Below are 25,600 nucleotides of genomic sequence, written 5' to 3'. Positions count from 1 at the left end.
GGTAAATATGGGTAAATCTTAATTAGCATATAAAGTCTATACCTGAGAATCTTTGTTTCTTGCTAATACAGAATTGCAGGCCAACATTTCTTTCTAAAAAACAAATAAAAAATAAGCTCTGAAGTAAGTCAAAAACAAATAAAAAATAAGCTCTGAAGTAAGTCAGAAAGAGAAAAACAAATGCCATATGCTAACACATATATATGGAATCTAAAAAAAAAAAAATGGTTCTGAAGAACCCAGGGGCAGGACAGGAATAAAGACGCAGACGTAGAGAATGAACTTGAGGACACAGGGAGGGGGAAGGGTAAGCTGGGATGAAGTGAGAGAGTGGCATGGACATATATCCACTACCAAATGTAAAATCGATAGCTAGTGGGAGGCAGCCGCATAGCACAGAGAGATCAGCTCAGTGCTTTGTGACCGCCTAGAGGGGTGGGATAGGGAGGGTGGGAGGGAGGGAGACACAAGAGGGAGGAGATACAGGGATATATGTATATGTATAGGTGATTCACTTTGTTATAAAGCAGAAACTAACACACCATTGTAAAGCAATTATACTCCAATAAGGATGTTAAAAAAAAAAAAAGCTCAACCCTAAAGCCAAAGGAGAAAGAATTTCTGATACTGTCACTTTCTCCCTAAGGCCTACAGAACTTATATGAGAGAATTTGTGAGTTAAATAATTGATTCCCTCCTCCCACCACCCCCTTTTTTTGGAAAGGGAAAAAAAATATGTATGCTTATGTAGATAAGGTAGATGTAATTCCCATTTAGCATATTTTAAGCCTTCTAATCAGCTCATGTTATGAGTCAATAAAGGAAGTAGGTAGAAAAATCTCCCAGGGGTGGGGTGGGAGAGGTTCTATATGATTCGTTCACAGTTTCAATGTTAAAAACACTTGTATAATCATGAGGCAGAAAAACTTTAAGAGCACAGAGTCTGGGGCCAGACGGCTTAGGTTGAAATTCTTACTTAAAAAAAAAAAATCGCCCGGTGCCTCAGTTTCCCCAAATGTAAAATGGGGAATTATACCTGTTTTGTAGGATTGTGTAGATTAAATAGATTAATAATACATGTAGTGAGTTTCGAATAATGCTGGCATAGAGTAAATGCTCTATAAATGTTAACTACTGTTATCCCTTCATTGTTTGGAAGAAGAAGAAAATATACTCTAAGCTAAGCTAGTTATCGAGTTACCTCTAGGATAAATTCACATTAATGAATTCATATCCTGTCAAACGAGAATATTAAAAAAGGTTGTTGTGAAGAGCAGTTCTTTGCTTCCTTTTAAGTCACGGTAGTGAAGAAGTTGGCGAAGGTTTTAGAATTATCTGCACTAGGGTCTTTTTTTTTTTTAATAAATAAATTTATTTATTTATTTATTTATTTTTGACTGCGTTGGGTCTTCGTTGCTGCGCGCAGGCTTTCTCTGGTTGCAGCGAGCGGGGGCTGCTCTTCGTTGCGGTGCACAGGCTTCTCATTGTGGTGGCTTCTCTTGTTGCGGAGCATGGGCTCTGGGCGCACGGGCTCAGTAGTTGTGGCACGTGGGCTCAGTAGTTGTAGCTCGCAGGCTCTAGAGCGCAGGCTCAGTAGTTGTGGCGCACGGGCTTAGTTGCTCCACAGCATGTGGCACCTTCCCGGACCAGGGCTCGAACCCATGTCCCCTGCATTGGCCAGCGGATTCTTAACCACTGCGCCACCAGGGAAGTCCTGCACTAGGGTCTTGAGGATGGCAGTTGCTGGGTTGGCAATTTCTCTCTCCTTCAAAAAGAAAACTTTTCCCAGTTTGCTTTGCTGAATAGAACCTAAGTAGATTTTAGGCTTCTTGATGACTGGGAATCTGCCATATACCCTGATCACCTCTAGCTTCAGCTTCCTGTAAAGCAGTTGCTTGACTACCTTAAGGCAGTTGAAACAAGTCTTTTAAGTCTTTTATGTGTCTCTCTTTGGATGTACAAGAGGCTTTTGTGACCATATTTGAGACTTCTTAAAAAGTCCGTGCAATGGTCGGGGGATAAGCTGGTGACTTTGATTGCTCCTTTTTCCCTAACCAAACCTCCTAGTACATATTCTCCTGTCTGGTTCTTACTTGATCTGGAAGTGTGCTTATTCACAGAATATACATGGCTAAACATTTATTTCCGCCATTTAGTATTTCTTACAGATAGTTCATAGAATAAGTCTAGAAATGAATATTCATATAAGTTTAGGGTTACTGATTAATCATGAGACCTTTGGGGACTTCCCCGGTGGTCCAGTAGTTAAGGCTCTGCTTCCGCCACAGGGGGCACGGGTTTGATGCATGCTGTGCAGTGTGGCCAAAAAAAAAAAAAAAAAACAAACAAAAGCAAAAAAGCAGACCTTTGTTGCTTACCTTCATCCTCCAGATAGGTTGGATTCTAAGATGTGCTTAATGCGATCTCTTCCTCCATATACTTATTATGGCCTTTATTATTACTGCCCTACAATTGAGCGTATGTGACATGGTAACAGAGATTAGGAGGATAAAAATATTAAAGGCGTACACTAGGCAGCAGTATCCTTTTTAGCTCCAGTGGTAATTGTGGGTAGCGCAGTCAGGTTGATCTTGTCTTGCCGTCTCTTTGCTCATCAGTTCTTTAAATAACTCTAATGTTTGATTATTCAGAGTATTTTAGGACGATAATTCCCTCTTAGATTTTCACCGTCACGAAATAAATTGAACAAGCCAGCATTTGTTAGGTTCTGCCCAGGAACCTGGCCATTGTAGTTCTTCGGATGATGAAGAACAAAACAACCAAAACATGCCTGGCGAGCAAAGCATCAAAATACCTTAAACAGAACTGAGATGAAGTGACAGATTATCTAAGTTCATTTCTTATCTGTGTGTTACTCTATGACTTTGTGTGTCAAAACTCAGGGCCGGGAGTAAATAAGGATTTTAAGATATTATTATCCATTGGTATGGGACTCTTGAAATGCAGAATTGTTTTATGGTTGGCAAGTTATCGGTATCTTACTTAATTTTCCAACTAGCCTCTTCAATCCATTTCTTCTATAAAATGAGCTCTAAGATCTCTTCCAGTAATCTCATGTAATTTCTCTTATACTGTAAATGTCTAGCATGCAGTTTAAAATATCTAGATCAATCACCTTGCCCTAAAGTGAGTCCCATGACATGACCACTTTTCTGCCCAAATAATTTCCAGCCCTGACTTGTGGGCCCAAATATTTGTCAACTGTATACTGCTTAGACTTAGTTCCATTTTCAGAGGGGGATTCTTCTTTCTTTAAAAGATTCATTAGTTTACTTTTCATCCCTTTAAAATGTACTAATTTTTGTTTTAACAAGTTAGAAGGATGAACATCTCAGTTTTGCATGAGGAGCAGTTAGGTTTTAGGTATAATCATCTGTTACTGCTTTATTCTTTTTTTTTTTTTTTTAAATGGAAAGGAGTTGGCTATAAAGTGACTTATTCTCTTTACTCTGCCTGCAAACTTGTCTTCTTTTTTTTTTTTTTAAAGAGTGGGATTCTTTTTAAATTTATTTATTTATGGCTGTGTTGGGTCTTCGTTTCTGTGCGAGGGCTTCCTCTAGTTGTGGCAAGCGGGGGGCACTCTTCTGTGCGCGGGCCTCTCACTGTCGTGGCCTCTCTTGTTGCAGAGCACAGGCTCCAGACGCGCAGGCTCAGTAGTTGTGGCTCACGGGCCTAGTTGCTCCGCGGCATGTGGGATCCTCCCGGACCAGGGCTCGAACCCGTGTCCCCTGCAGTGGCAGGCAGATTCTCAACCACTGCGCCACCAGGGAAGCCCCTACTGCTTTATTCTTAATATGAAGCTTTGGCAATATGGTACAGCTCTGATTGATGCTATCAAAGACATAATAGTAATAAAGTTACATTCATTCAGTACTCATAGTGTGCCAGGCACTTTATGTAAAGGATTAAAAGAACTAAACACACCGACTTCCCAGAGTTGTTTTACTGTCTTATTATGGATGAGGATATTGAAGTTTACAGAGATAAATAACTGCCCAGGATTATGTAGTCACAGGTAAAGCCAACATTCAACAAATATTTATTGAGTACCTACTGTATTCTGGGGATACAGTGGTCAGTAGGCTCTTAACTGTTAGTCATACTAGCTCTTAAATATAAAGCATACTGTTAAAATGGTCCTCATGTAATAGGGGGAATAATTATACCTACTTCACAGGGTTATTGTAAGGATGAAAGGACAATGCATAAAAATGCTTGATTCAGTAACATAGAAATAGAAGAATACATAGTTGAGACTATTGAGGCTATTATTATATTAGCATTATAAACTACACATATAATTCCTGTCAGACTTGGTAGATAATTAAAAAAAAAAAAGAACAATGAAAATATGAATCGGAAGTATTTCAGGAATTGAGTTCCAAATTTAAAAGGTTTAATTTTACCAATAAAGTGGCTAAGAATAATAAGGTTTTTTAGGGGGAGAATTTTCTGATTCCATAGGCAGGTACTAGTTGTGAGTCAAACTGTACATAAGTTTAGATTACAAGCTACAGTTCTTCTTAGTATGATGATAATGTTAATATTGAATAAGAATCTCTTTAATAGGTTAAATTCTAATTTGTAGCATTGTCCTCTCCTTCTTTTAAAGTCAAGTTTATTGAAGTTTAGTTTACGTGTAGTGAAATTCATCCTTACATTTCCATGATTTTGACAAATTCATATCATTATGCAATCACCACCACAGTCAAGATATAGAACATTGCTGTCACCCCCCAGAAGTTCCTTGTGCCCTTTGAGATAACGCCTTCCCACTGATCTGTTTTCTGTTCCTATAGTTTTACTTTTTCTTGAAATGTCCTGTAAATGGAATTGCTGTTCCTCTTTCTGATCCATTAGGTTGTTTAGATATATTTGCTGCAATAGCAGGTAAGGTAACTGTGACCCCCTATGCTGACACAGCTTTCTTACAAATTAAGAATTGCATTAAGAAGCAATTAAGTCCGAAAAAATGAACACAGCCTGTTGGAAAATTGTAAATAAGAGAGTTTGTCAAAGGATTAGTAAATATTATTCAATTTACCCAACACATTTAAAGAGAACCAATTCATGTGAATGGATTTCACACTTTAGATGGGAAGCTAACAAAATCAGTTTTCAACCTCTCCTTGGACCCCAGTTGTACAAAATTAGATGAATCATAATCCTTGATTCATGACACAAATAATTTGCCCAGTAATGGCTGTTGTTTTGTTTATTTTTAATAATATGATAAACACACGTGAGTGCATCATTCAGCATGAGAACTAGAGCATTTTTTTTTTTTTTTTTTGTCTGCGCCTCTCGGCTTGCAGGAGGGATCTTAGTTCCCTAACCAGGGATTGAACTCTGGCCCAGGCAGTGAAAGCGCTGAGTCCTAACTACTGGACCACCAGGGAACTCCTGAGAACTAGAACCTTGACAAGAATTTATATCACTCTTAGCCATGCATGCCTTAATATAATTTATTTTAAAATCTTTAATAGATTTTGGTTGTGTATATTTTTTATTAATTAGTAGGAGTTCTTTTTTTCCCCTTTTTTTGGAGGGAGGGGAATTACTTTTCCTAGTGTCTTGTCTTTTGGTTTTGTTTTTGGTTTCCATTGTTATGAATTTTTTAAAAAAATTGGTGTAGTCAAGTTTAGTAATTCTTTGTTTTTTGCTTTCCATGTATTTAGTAATTTTTCCTTAACTATGAGTTCATGAAGATATTCTATATTTCCTTCTAATTTTGAAAGAAGTTTGTATATTTAGGTCTTTAGTACACCTGTAATTTATTTTGTGACTGGTGAGAGGTGGTGATTTAATTTTTGTCTTGTATGGATAATCACTTGTCTCAGCATCATTTAATAGTCTTTTTTTCCCATTGATTTTAACACTTCCTCTTCCTACATTAAGTTTCCAATATGCGTGGGTCTTTTTCTGGCCTCTATATTCTGTTCCATTGGTATGTTTGGTTATGTCTGCACCACTACTTATTGTCTAATTACCATAGACTAGACTAGGTAGGGCAGTTCTTCTCCAGAGGGTTTTGGCTCACTTTTGCCCTTTGTTCTTGTACATCCCCCCCCCCCCTTTTTTTAAATTTTTCTTTACTATCTTTATCAAGGTTTTTGTAAAACCGTCTTGGGATTTTTGACTGGAAATATATTGAATTTGTTAGATGAATTTGTTGATCATTGACATCTTTAAGATATTGAGCTTTCCTATCCAAGACTCCGAGGGAATTCCCAAGATTTCTTTAATTTCTTTCAATACATTTATTTATTTTCTCCGTAGAGGTCTTTGTTAGGTTGAGTCTTAGGTATCTTCACGTGGCTTGTGGGATTTTTGTTCCCTGACCAGGGATTGAACCCAGGCCACGGCAGTGAAAGCGCTGAGTCCTCACCACTGCAGTTCCCTAACTGCCGGGGAGTTCCCAAGTCTTAGGAGTCTTATATTTTTGTGGTTATTGTAAATGATATCCTTTTTAAAAATTACATTTTCTGTTTGTTGCGGGTACATAGAGAAACAGTTGACTTCTATATATGGTAAGTCCCCTACATACGAACGAGTTCCGTTCTGAGCGCGCGTTCGTAAGTCCAGTTTGTTCGTTAGTCCAGCAAAGTTAGCCTAGGAACTCAACAAACCAATTGGCTATATAGTACTGTACTGTAATAGGTTTATAATACTTTTCACACAAATAATACATTAAAAAACAAGCACAAAAGATAAAGAAAACATTTTTAATCTTACAGTACAGTACCTTGAAAAGTACAGTAGTACAGTACAGTAGCTGGCATCCAGGGGCTGGCATCGACTGAACAGGCCAGGAGAGTTCCTAACTGGAGGAGGGAGAGGAGGTGGGAGACGGTAGAGCTGAATCAGGATTGTCCGCAATAGGAGACGGACGGCAAGGTGCAATTTCACTCACGCCTGATGTTGATGGCCCAGGTTCTGGTTCATTGCTAGATTCAATTCTATCTACCCTCTTGAAAAAATGATCCAGTGATGTCTGGGTGGTAGCTCTTTTTTTCTCGTCATAGATGACACGGTAGCACTGGATTGCATTCTGGACGGCTGCTGCAACCTTTGGTGTGTACCATTCTACATTTGGGTCCTGGGCTTGAAATAAAGATACCGTACTACTGTACTCTGTACAGTACTGTACAGTAAAGTACACAAAAGCACAACCACTTGTACAGGATGCACGCACGTGACAATGTACGCCAGACATGTGAACTAACTTACGTGATTGGACATGTGAACGCACGTTCTCATCTTTGAAAGTTCACAGCTTGAAGTTTCGTATGTAGGGGACTTACTGCGTTGATCTGTATCCACACATCTTGCAAACCCTCTTCTTCTAATACCCGAAGGTTCTTTTGGGTTTTCTATGTAGAGAGTCTTATCTACAAACAATGGTAGCTTCATTTCTTCCTTTCCATTTCTTTTTTCTTTTTAAATTTTATTTATTTTTTGGCTGCGTTGGGTCTTCGTTGCTGTGTGCGGGCTTTCTCTAGTTGCGGCGAGCGGGGGCTGCTCTTCGTTGCGGTGCTCGGGCTTCTCGCTGCGGTGGCTTCTCTTGTTGCGGAGCACGGGCTCTAGGTGCGTGGGCTTCAGTAGTTGCAGCACGTGGGCTCGGTAGTTGTGGCATGTGAGCCCTAGAGAGCGTGGGCTTCAGTAGTTGCAGAGCGTGGGTTCAGTAGTTGTGGCTCGCGGGCTCTAGAGCACAGGCTCAGTAGTTGTGGTGCACGGGCTTAGTTGCTCCGTGGCATGTGGGAATCTTCCCGGACCAGAGATCGAACCCCTGTCCCCTGCATTGGCAGGCGGATTCTTAAGCACTGTGCTGCCAGGGAAGTCCCTCTTCCTTTCCATTTCTTGTGCCTTTTAATTTTTCCTTATCAAACTCTGCTGGTCAGGATTGCCAGTGTGGTTTTGAATTGAAGTGGCAATTGTAGGTATATTTGTTCTGTTCCCAGTATTGGGGAAAAGTTTTAAATATTTTGCCATTGAGTCTTGGCTGCTTTTTTCTTTTAATTATAAAATTTATCAAGTGATTTTTATTGCATCTACCAAGATGATGTGTTAATAATTATCTATTGCTGCATTACAGATTACCTACAACATGGGTTGATGGGGATGTCGAGAAATTAGAACCTTCATACACTGCTGATGACAATGTAAAATGATGTAGTTTGGCATTTTCTCAAAATATTAAGCACAGAGTTACTGTGTGTTCTAGCAGTTCCATTCCTAGGTATATACTAAGAGAAAAGAAAACATATGTCTACACAAAAACTTGTACATGAATTTTTATAGCAGCATCATTTTATAATAGGCAAAGAGTGGAAACAACTTTGCACCAACTGATGAATGGATAAATAAAATGTGATATATCTATGCAATGGAATATTATTCAGCAATAAAAGAATTGAAATACTAATACCTGTTACACATAGATGAATACTGAAAACGTACTAAGTGAAAGACACCAGTCACAAAAGTCCACATATTTAAAATTCCATTTATATGAAATGGCCAGAACAAGCAAATCTCTAGAGATAAGAAGTAGATTAGTATTGCCAAGGACATGAGGTTGGGGGAGGATGGGGAGTGACTGCTAATGGACGTGAGGGTTTTTTTTTGGGGAGGGGGTGTGCTGAGAATGTTCTAAAATTAGATTGTGGTGATGATGGCACTTCATTCATTTACTAAAAACCTTTAAATTATATGCTTTAAGTTGATGAACTGTGTGATATGTGAATTATATCTCAATAAAGCTGTTTTAAAAGGTAAGTACATATGTAGTTTTGTTAGATATTGCCGAATTCTCCTCCCAAAGTGTTGTGTCACCTTGCTTCCCACCAGCAGTGTATAAATGTACCCAGTTTTACCAACAGAATATAATGTTACATACATTTTAATTTTCACCAATCTGATAGATGAGAGAAATGGTGTTTCAATTGTTAAAAACTTGCCTTTCTCTATGAGTGAATTTGAACATCTTTTCCTATGTTTAAGGGCTATTTTTGTATCTGGTTTTGTGAATTGTGTGTTTGTGTTTTTCATATTTTCATATTTTTTATACCACAGTTGTTTTTTATACCACCGTTTCTCATATTTTTCTCTTGTTTTTTTTTTTTTTTTTTGGTCCTTTATTCTCTATTTTAAGCATTCCTTATATATTAGTGATAGTAGCCTTTTGTAATATAGTATCATATTTCTAATATCATAGATTGAGTTTTCCTTGTTTTTGTACTTATGTAAATAAAATCATACACATAAACTGTTTTTGATGAGAGTGTGATCTGTATTCTAAGCAACTAAATTATAGTCTGAGCTGCATTTACTTCTGAGTGATACTTAGGTTTGCTATCATTTCTCACAGTTTTTTTCAGTCCTGACAGTTCACTTAGTATTCAAGATTCAGAATTGTTTCTCTTATTGTTATGCCAGTTTCCACCCCTTCTTCTAACCCCAGACCAAGTGGTGGCTCCTTTCTGAAGTCTTTTCTGGAATCTTCCCATCCCCTCTCCCCCTCCCCCCCCCCCCCCCCCACCCCAAGGGCCGACTGGGTGTTCTCTTTTTTAATGTTTCCACTGTACATTGTAGTTTCCTTTATGGCGTTTACATTATGGTAATTGCTTCGAGTGCTTCTACTTACTAGACTCTAAGCTGTTTGCAGGCTGAGTCCTAACTTTGTTTTTGTGTTCTTGGCGTAGTGCTGTATTTGGTATACAGTTAAGTGCTTAATAAATGTTACTGAAAAAACTGGTATAGTAAGAGAGAGGAAAGAGGTGATGTTATTATAGGGGAAAAGTTGTCCACGAGGGGCAGGTAGAATCTGAATAATCAAAGAAGAGGGCATTCCTGATGAGAGAAGGGAAACCAGCAAAGGGATAGGGATGGGAATGAGCATGGTCTGTGTAGTGAACAGTGAAGACATTTGTCTGATGGGAACATGTTTGTTTACCCTCGTATTCATCACATCTTTACTGTTTATCTGCTATATGAAAGGCAGTGGTTTAAGTGGTATCAACCACAGATGTTTAAAACCTGGATACACAGATGTTTAAAACGTGGTGCTTTGAGAAAGTGGTAAGAAGGTAAGAATATTAAGAAGGTAAAGAGAAGCAGGATTTTAGGGAGCACTCAGGAAAGGCATAGGTGTTGGGCTTGCTGTGGTTGATGGGAGGTGGCAACTGGAAGCTGTTAACTTCCCTGATGTTCTTGTGAGGGAGGTATATAATGTGAACTGGGGGAAGAGAATTACAGAAAATGATCTTGAGCCCTTCAGTGATGCGGTTGCTTGAGAGCTGAGGCCTGTAAGACAGCTAGGAATTGGCCAAATGGGCCAACAGGGGAAGGGTGTCAAGACAGGAGAGAGAAGAATGTAGAGAACTGTAAACAGCTGTAGTGTAAACAACCAAGATGGAGGGAGTAAAGGAAAATGAGGCTGGACCAGTGAGCATGGATTAGATTTGTGACTTCCATACCGGAGCATATCAGAATGAACATTTCATAACTTCTGAAAAAGAGACCTAGACCCCTTGCTCGTTTCTACTAAATCAGTATGCTTGCAAAGAGGTTGAAATTTCATCTTGCAGGTGATGATGGACTGCTGAAGAATTTTGAGAGGGGCCCGACGTTATTCCATCTTGGATCACCCTGACAGTGCAGTTAGATGGGCTGGAAGGGAGGGAAGGTTAGAGGCCAAGAGGCCAAATCTGAGGCTCTTAACGGCTATAGAAAAATGATAACAAGGACCTCAACTAGGGCAGAGGATGTGAGATTATAGAGCAAGAGTCAGGAGTGAGAGAGGATGATGGTGTTGCTGGGGAAAGGAGTCACAGATGACTTCAGCCTCTGTTGTTTTAGGCAACTGGTGTAGGTGACAGGGTAGCTTATGGGGCTCACTAAGCACAGTAGGCGAGCTCATACCTTGGGGGAGGTAGCAGAGAAAAAGTTGAGTTTGGGACGTACTGGACTTGTTTTCCAGCGTCGTTCATCCCGTTTCATGGCTAGTCCAGGTGTTCTGACTGATTTCTCTGGATTCAGTCTTGACTCTTCTCTTTCATTCACACCCCGCATCCAGTTTGCTATCAAATTTTGTCCATTTTACGTACAAAAATTTCTAAAAGTTGACCACTGTTCGCTCTCTCCAGAACCTACCACTCAGTCCTAGCCACTGTCGTTTCTCACCTAGTTATTAGAGTAGCTTCCAAATTGATCTCCCTGCTTCTGGCCTTGTCTCCTTGTCTGTTCTCAACCCAACAGCTGAATGACCGTCAGAATAAGCAGGTCATCTCTCTGCGTAAAACCCTCCTTCTCCCTGGGTCAAAGGCAGAGTCCTCATAGAGGGTGTACATGACCCCTTCCCTTACCTCTTGGTCGTCATCATCTACTCTCCCCTTCCTCTTGCTCGCTTCACTCCAGCCGTATTGGCCTCCTTGCTGATCTTTGAACTTTCAGGCTTATTCCCTCTTGAAGATCTTGAATGTATGTTCTCTTTCCTTTCATGAGGGAGCTCTCCCCATGCCCCCCGTCACTGGCACAACTCCTTCCTGCTTCGGAGTTTTCACTCATAATGTCACTTTTTCAGTGAATTCTTCTCTGATTACCCAGTTTGAAATTGCAGCCCTCTTCCTTGCCAAATATTTTCTCCTTTTGGTTCATTTGCCTCCTTAGCCTTTATCACTGTCTACATGGGTGCTAAACATATTTTGCTTTTTTCATCTTTCCCCACTGGAATTTAAGATACATAAGAACAAGGACTTCTGCTTTTTTCACCACTGTACCTCTAGCGACCGAAAACTATTCGTATATAAAAGGTGCTCAGTTAGTGTTTGTTGAATGACTGAATTAATTAATGGAGTCCTTGGGATATCCTGGAATAGATGCTTGCTATTTATTTATACCCTATTTAATTTCACAAGGAAGTACAGGCAAGAAAGTATCTAGCAGACAAACTGGAGCCCATAAAGTGGTTTAGACTGGAAGAGAGATTTGAGTGAAGCCGTGGCAGTGCATGAGATGGTTTAGAGAGAGTGAAGAACCAGAAGAGGACTGGGGATGGGATCCTGGAAACACCTACCAGGATTGACCAGAGAGTTGCACTGTCCTTAGAGTTACCCAGGCGGGAACCCTGCTCTGGGTCTTGTGCTTTAGAGGTCCTCCTCTGGCCTTCCTGCAGCTAACCCCTGCTGATAGGATGAGGATTTTGAGGTGCTAATCCATCTGGAACCCATTGCTAGATCAAGCTAAGAGTATTTGAATCCCAGAATTCCCTGCCCATGTAACCCTTCCCAGGTCTCTTCCCTGATTCTCTCCTCTGTTAACTATACCACATGTATGGGCTCCCCTAGGCCTAAGGGATGGCCAAGTGGCAGCTGTCTGCAGGCATGTGGCCAGAGCTTAGTCATGTTGTCAGGGATGTCCACATGTATGTATATGAGGCTCCTCGTAGTCTGGAGTGGAGCCAAAGGTGGGATGAGAAAAAGGGGCAGGCTGCGGGGAGATGGGGGAGTACGGGCCTCCCATCCCCTCCCCCGACCCCACCGCCATAGATGTTGAGTCTGAGAATGCCAAATCAGAACTTAGCCTTGTAGGTTGTTATAAAAGTGTATATGTCAAGATAGGAGAGTAGGAGAAAATTTACTAGCTTGTTAGTTTGGTTTATAACTTTAAAATACTTAGGCATGTGGTATGTGGGCTTACATTTGTACTCTTCAAGCTCCTTGAAAACTAGGGGTGAGCCTGCAAGAGGGAATTGAAAAGGAATAGCTAGAGAGGGAGAAGATAAATTCAAGATAGAGTTCCAAGGAGGGAATGATCAACAGTGTCAAATGCTTCAGAGACATTAAGTCCTGTGAAGACAGAAATGTATCCATTGGATTTGATAACCAGAATTTAGTAAAAAATTTCATTTGGTGGTGATGGCTGCCAAACTTCCATAGGAGGAGTACCTGAGAAATCCGGAAGTGGAGACAGGGTATAAAAGATTTTTTAGGTAGAACCTTATCTGAGAAAGGAAGGAACTACTAGAGTGGTAGCTGGAGGGGTATGCAGGGTCATGGAGGAGTCAGGTTTAAGATGAGAGAGTCTTGGGGCTTCCCTGGTGGTCCAGTGGTTAAGACTCCACGTTTCCACTGCAGCGGGCACGGGTTCCATCCCTGGTCCGGGAATTAGGATCCCTCGTGCTGCACGCAGCACGGGCAAGAAATCATAAAAAAAAAAAAAAAAAAAAAAAAAAAAAAAAGTTGAGGGAGTCTTGTAAATGTTTAGATGTTGAGGGAAAGAACCCAATGTTCAGAAAGAGAAGGTTAAGGAAAAAGAGAGAATAATTGATGGGACAAGGCCTAAGATCCAGCGCATAGATGAGCTTTAGAAAGGAGGAGGAAGGCTATTTGAGGAGGCTTGAGGTGTTTAGATTTGTATGGGTGCTAAGTTTGGAGGGTGAGACAGCAAGAAAGTGAATAGCAGGAAAGTTAACAGGCAATAATATATCATTAGCGTCGTTCAATAGTAGTTTTCTGGGTTAGTTTTTTTTTCTAATTTTTAAAATTTTTTAGGTTTTTAAAATTAACTAACTTATTTAGTTTTTATTGAAGTATAGTTGATTGGGTTAGTCTTCTTAAACTTGATTTTATACTCCTGGGGATCTGGGGTTATACCTGCAGCCATGTGTTAAGATCCTGTTGGTTGATTGAAATATAGCCCATAATGTGGGGTATAGGCTATGTATGTTGGAATCTGTCGTTACTCGATACTTGGTATTTAGTGGTGACTTAAAATTTTAAGTTTGATAAAAACTTTTGATTCCTCAATAGCCGAGGAGTAATTTCTTTATTATGTTCATTATAAAATGTGTGCCATCAGGCTTTGGAGATGGTTTGTTGTAATAAGTACCTACTGTCAGAATCACACCTATTTTGGGCAAAATATTTTTTAATAGAATTATATTAATGCTGTCTTTTTTCCCCCCCACTAGTAGTTCCAGAGAACTGCTGGTTTATATTTTAACTCTTGCCAAGTTGTGAAAATAGTGAAGGATGCTTAGACTACTTAACATTCAAATTGTAAGTAAAAGTTATTTCTGCTATTACTATCTATATGATTAGAAAAGAGAGATTGAAAATAGTTGTTACCTTGTATGATAATAGTAAGCTTTAGTGTGATGGGATTGTGGATTTTTCTTAATTTTTATTCTTAAGATACAAATACTTTCTATCCCGTTTTCTGTTGATAAGATCAAAAAGGAGACTAATAGTACTGAATGGGTCTTAAGTAGTGAAGTGAAATTTCTGCTTTTTTTTCAGGTATTTTTATTGTAGAAGTTTATGGAAATTCTTTAATATTTTATTTCCATATCTGTATGGTACCAGTGTTCACATTTAATATAGGACACAATATTAATGGAATGATTAATTAGAAACGGTTATTCTTTTCTCTTTAAATATGCTTAATTTTTCTGCATTCTTAAATTTTTATGGGAAAAAAAATCCTGCCAGAAAGAAATCTCTGTAATTTCTCTATGAAATATTTAACATATACAAAATCAAATAAAATGTAACTTTTTAGAATTACTAGAATAATCTAATGCATAAATCTAGATGATGTACATACTGATATTCATCTCTAGTAGGGGGAAAAAGCTTTAATTATGTCTTCTTGAAACCCTTTGCTATACTGCATTTTGAACCAATAGCAAAAAAATTTTTGAGGAAAGAATGATAAAGTATATTAAAGTCATTCCAAGTCATTTCACTACCTTATTTTCAAACTACTTTGAAAGTATAAGTTACTCAAATTAATCTATTTTATAGACCTTGTAGAGTATTCAAAATGTGGACACAAAATGAGATTGCTACCATAAGCAAAAGATAATTCTAATTAATTATTCATATAAACAAACCAAATGAGCCAAAGAAGAATGAAACATTTACAAACCAGGGACTTCCCTGGTGGTCCAGTGGTTCAGACTCCGTGCTTCCACTGCTGGGGGTGGGGGGTTGGGGGTGGGGAGGGGCACGGATTTGATCCCTGGTCGGGGAACTAAGATCCTACATTCTGCGCGGTGCGGTCAAAAAAAAGAAATATTTACAAACCAATAAATCTTTTAATTTGTTAAATAGGTGAATAATTTTGGAAGTTGTCTCGGTACAGCACATTTTATGTTTTCAGTGCGTAAAATTTTTTTTTTAATTTCAGGAATTTTTACCAAAATATTTCAGGAATAATAGTACATCTTCATAAGGGGAGAAAGTTATAACATTTTATCTCTTAGAATGTAAATGTCTTAAGGTCACCAATGTGCAATAGCTTGGTAAGAACGTATTTCAGATTGTTCACGAACTTGACAGCTGTAAGCAGACCGCTCATTACTGCCCTCTTTTGACACAGGGCTGTATGAGCCTGTCTCCTTTTAGTTTACAAAAATGTTAAAAATTGGATGCAAAATAGGTTGTGCTGTGTATCCATCTTGTATATTTTTAATAATTTTTCAATTCTTCCTCTTTTTAGGCTCTCTGGTTATTCATCTTTAGAAGACTGGATTTCTGGATATGTACTCCACTCCTTCTCTGTTGACTTTTAAAACATGACAGTGCAAACCTGTAACACTGGCAATCATCCATGAACCTTTAATTACGTCGACTGATTGCGTTTGAAGCTTCCTCAGGGAATAAACAATGACATCAGCAGTAGTTGACAGTGGAGGTTCTGTTTTGGAGCTTTCCAGCAGTGGAGTAGAAAATCAAGAGGTTAGGCATCCAATGTATTACATTTCTGTTTTGTTCATAGAAATCAATGCATGAATTAATTTTGAATTTAATGGGGAACAGGTATCTGAGAGTAGAAATGTACAATGCATGAGACTCTATATGTATGTCATGTGTCCTCATGTAATTAGGCAGTAGAAGGTTGAGGAAGGGACTGCTGGGCCTGAGTTGCCTGAGTTGTTGGAACATTGCATACATTGGAATGAACTGGGAGGAAAAAATTGAAAGAAAGAACACTGTAGTACTAGTCGAGAGGTTTAAATTGCTAACAAAAATCCATTGCTTTGGATTTGAGAGTGTATAGGCATATACTGTACCTAAATACCTAAGTTAGATTCATCTTAATTTAGAATTTTGTATCTCCTTTAGCTGTTACCTTTGTCTTTTGGTTATTACATCTAATTCAGTGTGGGAATCCATCATATTTTAATCATATGTTATTTATACTTAAGAGTTTAGATAATTTGTAAATCAGAAAGGAAATACAGTTTTTGAAATTTTATACTTGAAGAATTTTGCAGCTTTGGCATACTTGGTTATTTTTTTTGTTATTGATAACATTAAAGAATAAGAGATGGGAGTAGAAAAATAACAGTACCAGAAATATATGGACTTCCAGGGCCTGGCTTCTGTTCCCACCATTCAGTAAAGACTGACTATTGGGAAGTACCTAAATTAAAATGGAATAATGCTGTCACAATACTGTCACAGTAATGGACAAGTATTTGGTCAGAGATAAGATGGGAAAATGGAGAGTTTACTGTATTTAAAAAATCTGTTTTCTCTGTATTCTGTGAAAGATACTGCTCTTACTGGTACTTAATACCATGACTGAGAAACAAGTTAGGATGTCAGGCTGTGTGTTCTGGAATCTGGATTTTTCTTCTAGCTTGCTTGGTGTCTGTGCAGTCTTCCAAGATAGCTATGGGCAAATTCAGTGGGTTTGTTTTCAGAGGACTTGGTAACTGAAATGTTCCTGTTGCATTTGAATCTAAAACTGGTTCAAAGTCTTTAGCCACAGCTAAAGAACATGTTTTATTCTCGTAGTCAATTTCTACTTCCTTCTTAAAGATTCACTTTCTGTATGATCACTTCCAGGTATGATTCTCCAAAGAAATGAGGGACTCGGGATTTCTATCCCCTCCTATATCACCCAGACTAATTATTGCTTCTTCAAGTACTTTCTCTTTGCCCCATAGTTTTACTCCGTTGGTATTTAATTCTATGGGGGGAGCTGCTAAGAACAGTAGGCAGAATATATTTACCATATGCTGACTGGGTACTGCTATTATGAGAAAAAGAGTACAAGCTTGTTTCTGGAAGACTCTATGCTTTTCTTCATTTACATGGAACCCCAGGTGTTCAAGGCTTGAAGAACTGATTATTATGAAAGAAAGAAAATGATAAATGAAACAATTTTACCAGGGCATTATTGATTAATGATTTATGCGGTAGCCTTGTAAAGTTGTCATAGTGGTATTTTAATTAGGTGGACAAGGAAGCCTTCTCTGACGAGGTGGCATTTTGGTTTAGACCTAAATAGCATAAGGGATTGGGCTGTAGAAACACCTGGGGGAGAGAATTCCTGCAAGAAAGAAAAGCCACTAGTATCTAAAATGTCTCCTGATTTTACAAAGTGAGTTTTGGGGGTAGTGGTATTTGAAAGATAGAATTTTGTCTTATAAGCAGCTACTCAGGAATGTATGTATAATATATGTCTATACTATCTATACTCTAAAGTGTAGGGTGGGGTGGAAAAATGACCTGTCAAGATTTTATTACGATAGCTCCAGAATCTGAAGAAAAAATAAATGTTTAAAAAGTGGTGGGCAACACATTTTAAATCAACTATACTCCATTAAAAAAAAATTTTTTTTTTAATTAAAAAAGAAGTGGTAGGCATTTGGAGAGTTGTTAGTGATTTCTAGGCTTTATTTTTTATAACTTTATTACTGTTTATAAAGGTAATACATTTTATTAAATTAGGATAATTCTGTTTCTGACAAGGATAGCAAAAGAAAGTAAACTATAATCTTACTAATGAGTATAGGTACAAAAATCATAAATAAAATCATAATGAATTTATAAAATGCAGTCATATATTAAAAAATCCAGTTACCAAATAGGATTTAGATACATGGGGATAATTCAATTTTAAGAAAACCATTAATGTAATATATACGCCTTACTAATATGACATATGATATGTTAGGATAAAATACTTGATGAAATAGGATTTTATGAAATTCAGTATTCGTCCTGATAAAGACTCTTAATAATATAGATGTATATTTCCTTTAACATTATAAAAAAAACTTAAAATCAAGAGCTAGAATCCTATTTAATGGTGAAGTACTGGAGTATTTTCTCTAAAGTTGGAGAGAAAGTCAGTATGTGCACTACCATTACTATTACTTAATATTTTCCTGTAATCAGACAAGATAATGAAAAAAATATGTAAATATTATAAAGGAGACCAAATTATTATTTGCAGATAATATGATTTGCCACCTGGGAAAACCAAAGGGAATCCACGAAAACACGTTAGAACTAATAAGAGTGCCTAGTAGTTTGGTGGGTACAAAATTAACATAAAAATATCTAGCTTTCTTTTGTAAGAACTGTAATTAGTTAGAAGAGATCACGGAAAGTAAGATCCCTTTCAGAAAATAAACAAAAAAATGTAAAATGTTGAGGAATAAATGTAAAAGATATATGGGACTTGTTTGAAGAAAACTAATTAATGATACTTAAGTAGACTTTAGTAAACAAAGAGATATACTTCGTATTTGGGTAAGAGAAACGAGAAGGGTCAATATTAGGCAGGATGTCAATTTCCTTCAATTAATCTATATATTTAATTCCATCTCTATCAGATGCTAGGGCAAGTTTGGGGGAAGTTGGACATATGGACCTAAAGATCGTATGGAAGAGCAAACATAAAGGAGTAGCCAGAGCAGTTTTTGCAAAGGAAATACATAGCAGGTAGGGCTCATAGAAATGGGGAATTAATGCAGAAAAAAATACCAAAGGGTTTAAGTATATTTTAAAAAACACAATGAGTGCAAGTTTTAGAGGGTACCTGCTTCCAGACAAACAAGATTGGGAGTTCTTCCACTTCACACTGTGATGGAATAACTGAGACCAGATTTATACTCCCACCATAAACAACTAGGAAAATGAACAAAACATATGAAACCACAGTTCTGAGACATTCGTGCTACGGTCTGAATGTTTGTGACCCCCATAAAATCAGACAAGTTGAATATGTTGAATCCAAACTTCCAAAGATGATTATTATTAGGAAGGTATTCGGAAGTAGGGCTTTAGGGAGGTGATTAGGTCATGAGGGGGGGAACCCTTATGAATGGGGTTAGAGCTTTTATAAAAGGCTCCAGAGAGATCTTTTGCCCCTTCTGTCATGTGAAGGGCACACCAAGAAGTCTACGACCTAGAAGAAGGCCCCCACCCGGTCACGCTGCTACCCTGATCTCGGACTCCCAGCTTCCAGAACCGTGAGCAATAAGTTTCTGCTGTTTTTCAGCCACCTAGTCCGGCCTTTTGTTATCGTAGCACGAATGGACTAAGACACTTGGACGCCAGGCAGTGCAAGGCTGTGCCTCCTGAGAAGAGAGAAGTGGCTGCGCTGCTTACTGCTTGGAGCCACTTGCTGGACCGCAGCGTGGGAAGGAGGAGTCCAGGCAGAGTGTGACGGTGTCGCTGAGTTGAGGAAACAAAATTTGGAATTTGGAGAGGCTAATGCAACTAATTTGAGGGGCAGAGTATCTGAGAGGAAGAAGCTGCCCAGAGGAAGAATGTTGGAACTCAGCCTTGGGTTCCCCTAGTCTTTAGCCGAATGAGCCCCCAGGTGTAGAGTGTGAAACTGTGTGAAGCCAGGCAAAGAATGATCAGAATGGTGTAAACTCAGTAATTTACTGAAAACACCTACAGAATTCACTCAGGGCTGGGAGATCCTAGAGTTCCAGTCAGCTGGAGTGGAGGGTCCTCGTTAACTGCCCAGGGCATTCATTGGAGACTCTGGAAGAGTCATGCCTTACAGTAGAGCTGAACTAGCCCTAGAATAAAGGGGAGTCCAGACTTGCCCTAAAAAGGGTTAAAAACAGGCCTTGAAAGTTGATCCATAAGTAATGTAACTATCTGTCATAGTAAACGTTATTAAAATAAAACAATGTGTAAATTATACCCAACAATGTAAATTTTACATATGAAATACTCAATCATGTTAAATGCAAGGAAGCAGGAATAATATAACTTGGAGAAAAAATTGTCAATGAAAACAAATACAAAAGGTAGATATGATGAAATTAGCAGGTAAGATTTCAAAACAGCTATTATAAATACACTCAAGAAATGTGAAGAAAACATGAATCTCAGAGGAGAGGTGTAAATGACATAAAAGAACCAAGTGAAACTTCTAGAAATGAAATATATACTATATGAAAAGAAAAATTCACTGTATAAGATTAAAAATAAATTTGGTACTGTATAAGAAAAGACCGGTGAATTTGAAGAGGGCAATAGAAACTACTTTATGAAGCACAGAGAGAAAAACTGAAAAAAGAAAAAAAAAAAAGAATGACCAGTTTGGCTTCCCTGGTGGCGCAGTGGTTGAGAATCTGCCTGCCAATGCAGGGGACACGGGTTGGAGCCCTGGACTGGGAAGATCCCACATGCCGCGGAGCAGCTAAGCCCGTGAGCCACAACTACTGAGCCTGCGCGTCTGGAGCCTGTGCTCCGCAACAAGAGAGGCCGCGATAGTGAGAGGCCTGCGCACCGCGATGAAGAGTGGCCCCTGCTTGCCGCGACTAGAGAAAGCCCTCGCACAGAAACGAAGACCCAACACAGCCACAAAATAAATAAATTAATTAATTAAAAAAAGAAAAAAAAAATGAACAGTGACTTGGTTACCTGTGGGACAATATCAAGTTGTCTAACATAATGTAATTGGAGTACCAGAATGAGAGAACAGAAAAAACGTGAAGAAATAATGGCTATAAAAATTTCCAAGTTTGATGAAAAATATAAACCCATAGATCTGAGAAACTTAAACCCTAAACAGGATAAAGCAGAGAGCAAATAGACTGGTACATTATTCGGTACATCATAATGAAACTGTTGAAGGCCAGTTTCAGAAGGAAAATCTTAAAAGCTTCCAGAGAGCTTTTCCTTTGGGAGCCGCTGGGTTGAGAGGAGCGTGGCCTTCTCCTCTCCCCGCCGTGGCGTGTGCTCACCCACTGATATCAGTGTACTCCGAAAACGGGGAGTCATCTGGCAGAAATGTCACTTTGCCTGCTGTGTTCAAGCTCTGATTTGACCAGATAGTGTGAACTTTGTTCACACCAACTTGTGCAAAAACAGCACAGCCCTGTGCTGTCAGTGAATTAGCAGGTCATCAGACCAGTGCTGAATCTTGGGATACTGGCAGAGCTGTGGCTCGAATTCCCAGAGTTCGAAGTGGCGGGACTCACCACTCTGGCCAGGGTGCTTTTGAAAATGTGTCGTGGGGGCCACATGTTTGCGCCCGCCAAGACCTGGCGACGCTGGCACCGCAGAGTGAGCGTAATGCAGAAGCGATACGCCGTCTGCTCTGCACTGGCTGCCTCGGCGTTACCAGCGCTGGTCGTGTCTAAGGGTCGTCGTACTGAGGAAGTTCCTCAGTTTCCTTTGGTGGTTGAAGACAAAGTTGAAGGCTACAAGAAGACCACGCAGGCTGTTTTGCTTCTGAAGAAACTTAAGGCTTGGAATGATATCAGGAAGGCCTACGCCTCTCAGAGAATGGGAGCTGGCCAAAGCAAAATGAGAAACCGTCGCCGTATCCAGCGCAGGGGACCCTGCATCATCTGTAATGAGCGCATCATCAAGGCCTTCAGAAGCGTCCCTGGAATTACTCTGCCTAATGTGAGCAAACCGAACCTTTTGAAACTTGCTCCCCGTGGGCATGTGCTGCGTTCCTGCATTTGGACTGAAAGTGCTTTCCGCAAGTTAGAGGAGCTGTATGGCACTTGGCGTAAAGCTGCTCCCCTCAAGAGTAGCTACGACCTCCCCATGCACAAGATGCTCAGTACAGACCTTAGCAGAATCTTGAAAAGCCCAGAGATCCAAAGAGCCCTCCGAGCACCATGGGAGAAGATTCATCACAGAGTCCTGAAGAAGAGTCCACTGAAAAACCTGAGAATCACGTTGAAGCTAAACCTGTATGCAAAGACCATGTGCTGGAACACCATTCTTCGCCAGGCCGAGAACCACAAAATCGGATGGATAGGGCAGCAGCAGCACTAGAAGCCAAATCAGATGAGAAGGGGGTCCCAGGCAAGACGCCTGCGGTGGGGGGGCTTCCCTGGTGGCGCAGTGGTTGAGAATCTGCCTGCCAATGCAGGGGACACGGGTTCGAGCCCTGGCCTGGGAAGATCCCACGTGCTGCGGAGCAACTAGGCCCGTGAGCCACAATTACTGAGCCTGCGTGTCTGGAGCCCGTGAGCCACAACTGCTGAGCCTGTGCGTCTGGAGCGTGTGCTCCGCAACAAGAGAGGCCGCGATAGTGAGAGGCCCGCGCGCCGCGATGAAGAGTGGCCCCCGCTTGCCGCAACTAGAGAAAGCCCTCGCGCAGAAACGAAGACCCAACACAGCCATAAATAAATAAATTAATTAATTAAAAAAAAAATAGGTGAAGTTGATTGAAAATAAATGACTTAGTAGTTGAGATAGACTATCCTGCAAGTTTTATATTATGTAAATGGTACTTCTTTTTAAATTACCCGTATAGACTTTAAGGTTTTTTTTGTTTTTTGGTCATTATTATTTTTATTTTTATTTTTTTTCATTTATTCTCTTTTTTGTCATTGTTATTTTTAAATAAAAAAAGTATTTTGATTTTTCTTCTTAGTTATACAGGAACATAGTACAAAACAGTAAACTCAGACATACTGAGAAAATGAAAATTCCTCTTTTATCTGCTCACCTCTCTTACTAGGTTATTAGTAGTTTGAGATATGTTCAGATTTTTTAATGCATTTGTAAAACAAACATGTATATAAATAGAATCATACAACAGTACTGTTCTGTTAACCATTTTCCCCCCACTTATTTGTATCATGGATACTTTTCCATGATGATACGTGGATATCTGTTGAACCTTTTAATTGACGTGCAAGAGTCTCTCAGTATGTGGACATGCAATAGTTACTCAGTCCATTTCTGATGAGTGTGCTTTCTTTCTCTTTCTTGTCTTTTTTTGCATCATGAACATCTTGGTTGGGGGACTTGTCTTAAAACTGTGTTTGCTTAGCAAGCACACTTTTTATTTTAGTGACATATTTATTTGAAATGGCTTCTGGGGTTAAACACTGGGGAGGAGATCGGTCCCCCAGAGCTGCCACACTGCATATTTCATTTTAGATAAGGCTTTGAAGGTGACCTTACTTTACCACAGAAGGAAAAATGTGAAACAAATGTGTGTATTTTTTAATATACTCCTGAATTTCATGTCTTTCGATGTATCTCTAACATAGGAGAGTGATAAAAGGATTACACCACCACTGCCTTCAGCCATTTTACGAATATTTGTCTTTGGAAACTTTTGATGCCTGGAGAGCGATGACTTGAGTGCATTATAAAAGCACTTCATAAGTGAACACTGCAGTATTGCCCTTGTCCTGCCTCTTTACACTAAGAATCTCTCTCCTTGAATGGAAGTTTCTGAGCACTGTAAGTTGGTAGGATTGCCAGATAAAATACAGCCTGTCCAGTTAAATTTGAATTTCAGATAAACAACAAATAACTTTTTACTTTAAGTATGTTCCAAATATTGCATGGGGCATTCTTGACGTATTATTTGTTTATCCGAAATTCACATTTGGGTGTCTTGTGTCTGTATTTGCTAACTCTGACAGTCTTAGCTTATGGAGAGCTATGTAAGTTGTGCCAACACCTGCTGAAGCAGCATTCACGCATTTTAATCATTGCATATTTTGGTGACTTGAGCAAGAGTGTGGTGACCTTAAATAAAATAACCTGGTGGATATGTAAGTTTTTAGTATATTATTGTAAAACAAAGACCCCCCCCCCCCGATTCGTTTCTTTTCCACCCTTCTTCCCCAGTAAAAATAGCTAACTCCGCCCTACAGTGCAAAGCAGTAATTACCTGCGTATCTCTGTGCACTGGCCATTGGCCCCTATCATTTGGCAGAAAAAAGCTCATGAAGTTACTCGCCATCGTAGATTAGCAAATGTTGGAATTTATGAGTAACTGTTAATATTAAAATTTAGTGAGCTTTATCTTTCTTTGAACCAAGCTACAAATACTTAAATGCCAGTTTAGTTTGTATGAGGTGTGTATTGTTGAGGAGGATATAGAAATTGACTTGATATAAAAATGGATTTGATATAAAAATGGACTCTTGCTTTCAATCATCTTATTATCTTGTCAAGGAGTTGGATATGTAAACAGGCAATTATAATACAGGGTAATGCAGAGTGGTAATAATAGGTAAACGACTTGTCATGGAAGTACTTGGTATGGAAAAATTGATTCAGATTAGGGGATTGTAGAAGACTCCCTGGAACTGTGTGCTGAGTGGATGAAAAGGAGTTGGACGGATAATGGGAGGTAATTTCAGCAAAAATCATGGACACTTTCACTTTTGGGAACAGTAGATATTTACTGTCTCGCAGTTCTGGAGGCTAGAAGTTTGAAAACAAGGTTTGGCAGAGTTGGTTCTTTCTGAGGGCTGTGAGAGAGACTCGCTTCCATGCCTCTCTCCTAGCTTTTGGTAGCTCCAGGTGTTCCTTGGTTTGTAGATGATGTTCTCCCTGTGACATTGTCTCCCCTCTGTATGTATCTCTCTGTGTCCAAATTTCCCCTTGTTATAAAGACACAGTCATATTGGATTAGGGCTCATCCTAATGATCCCGTCTTAATTGGATCATCTGCAAAGACCCCATTTTCAAATCAGCTCAGATTCACTGATTGAATCAGTGAATCAGTATTTGGGGGGTTAGGATTTCAGCATATTTTAGGAGACACAGATCAACCGGTAACAGGTAGGTGGAGGGTTATATTTCACAGAATGTTAAAAACCGTTGTTTAGTATGTTCAACTTTCCTTTTAGACAAAAGGGTATTCATGAAAACTTTTTGTATAAAGAAGTAGTGCAAAAAATTCTGATTGTAATGTGAAAAGATGCCCTCCAAAGTTGAGAGCAAGTAGTAGGTTTAAATACTATTACTATGGTTACAGTGTAATGATGGATATCACTAATTGAGTACTTACTTTGTGCTAGACACTGTGCTGAGTACTTTGTGATATTTAATTTTCAGGGGACTTCGTGAGGTATGAGTTATTACTGTAACCTCTTTTTTTAAATATGAAGAAACTGAGGTTTAGAGAAGAACACAGGGTGGGGGAACAGGGAGAGATGTTGATAATTTGTTCCATTTAGACATGTTAAGTTTGAAGTATTGGCTGAACATTCCTATAATGATGTTAAGTTGGTAGTTTAAAATTTGGTTCTGGAGTTCAGGAGATGGGCCAGAGTAGAAGACAGATATTTAGTAATTGTTAGTACAGACGTGCTATTTGAAACTGTAAGAACGGGTGGACTTGCCTGGGAAGGTAGTATACAGTAAAGAGAAAGGAGGTGCTGAGGACAGAACCTTGGTAACGTGGCTACATTTGAGTCACTGGGAATGGAAGAAGAGTCAAGGGGAGATGCTTAAAAGCAGCGTGGTAGAAAGAGAACAAAAACGATGCAAGAAAGAATTTTTAAAATGAGGTGCTGGTTGGACCTTCCCTGGTGGTG

At 39.2% G+C, this 25,600-nt stretch overlaps 1 protein-coding gene and 1 pseudogene across 3 annotated transcripts in view; both read left to right on the top strand.

Annotated features, from left to right (window-relative positions):
- ELF2 (E74 like ETS transcription factor 2) overlaps positions 1 to 25,600 on the top strand; it is a 91,206-nt gene that overhangs the window by 10,087 nt on the left and 55,519 nt on the right. For all 3 annotated transcript variants that reach the window (XM_068543462.1, XM_068543456.1, XM_068543455.1), the window contains exons 2-3: positions 13,994 to 14,081; positions 15,526 to 15,764. In XM_068543462.1, the coding sequence (XP_068399563.1) occupies positions 15,693 to 15,764 (72 nt within the window). In that variant the 5' untranslated portion in view covers positions 13,994 to 14,081; positions 15,526 to 15,692. The remainder of the gene's footprint in view (positions 1 to 13,993; positions 14,082 to 15,525; positions 15,765 to 25,600) is intronic.
- LOC137764448 (large ribosomal subunit protein uL4 pseudogene) lies at positions 20,099 to 22,159 on the top strand (annotated as a pseudogene).

Source organism: Eschrichtius robustus, chromosome 4 (genome assembly GCF_028021215.1).
Source record: "Eschrichtius robustus isolate mEscRob2 chromosome 4, mEscRob2.pri, whole genome shotgun sequence".
Taxonomy (NCBI): Eukaryota; Metazoa; Chordata; class Mammalia; order Artiodactyla; family Eschrichtiidae; genus Eschrichtius; species Eschrichtius robustus.
The sequence above is the reverse complement of the archived record's forward strand: the minus strand, read 5'-3'. Positions and strand labels throughout refer to the sequence as shown.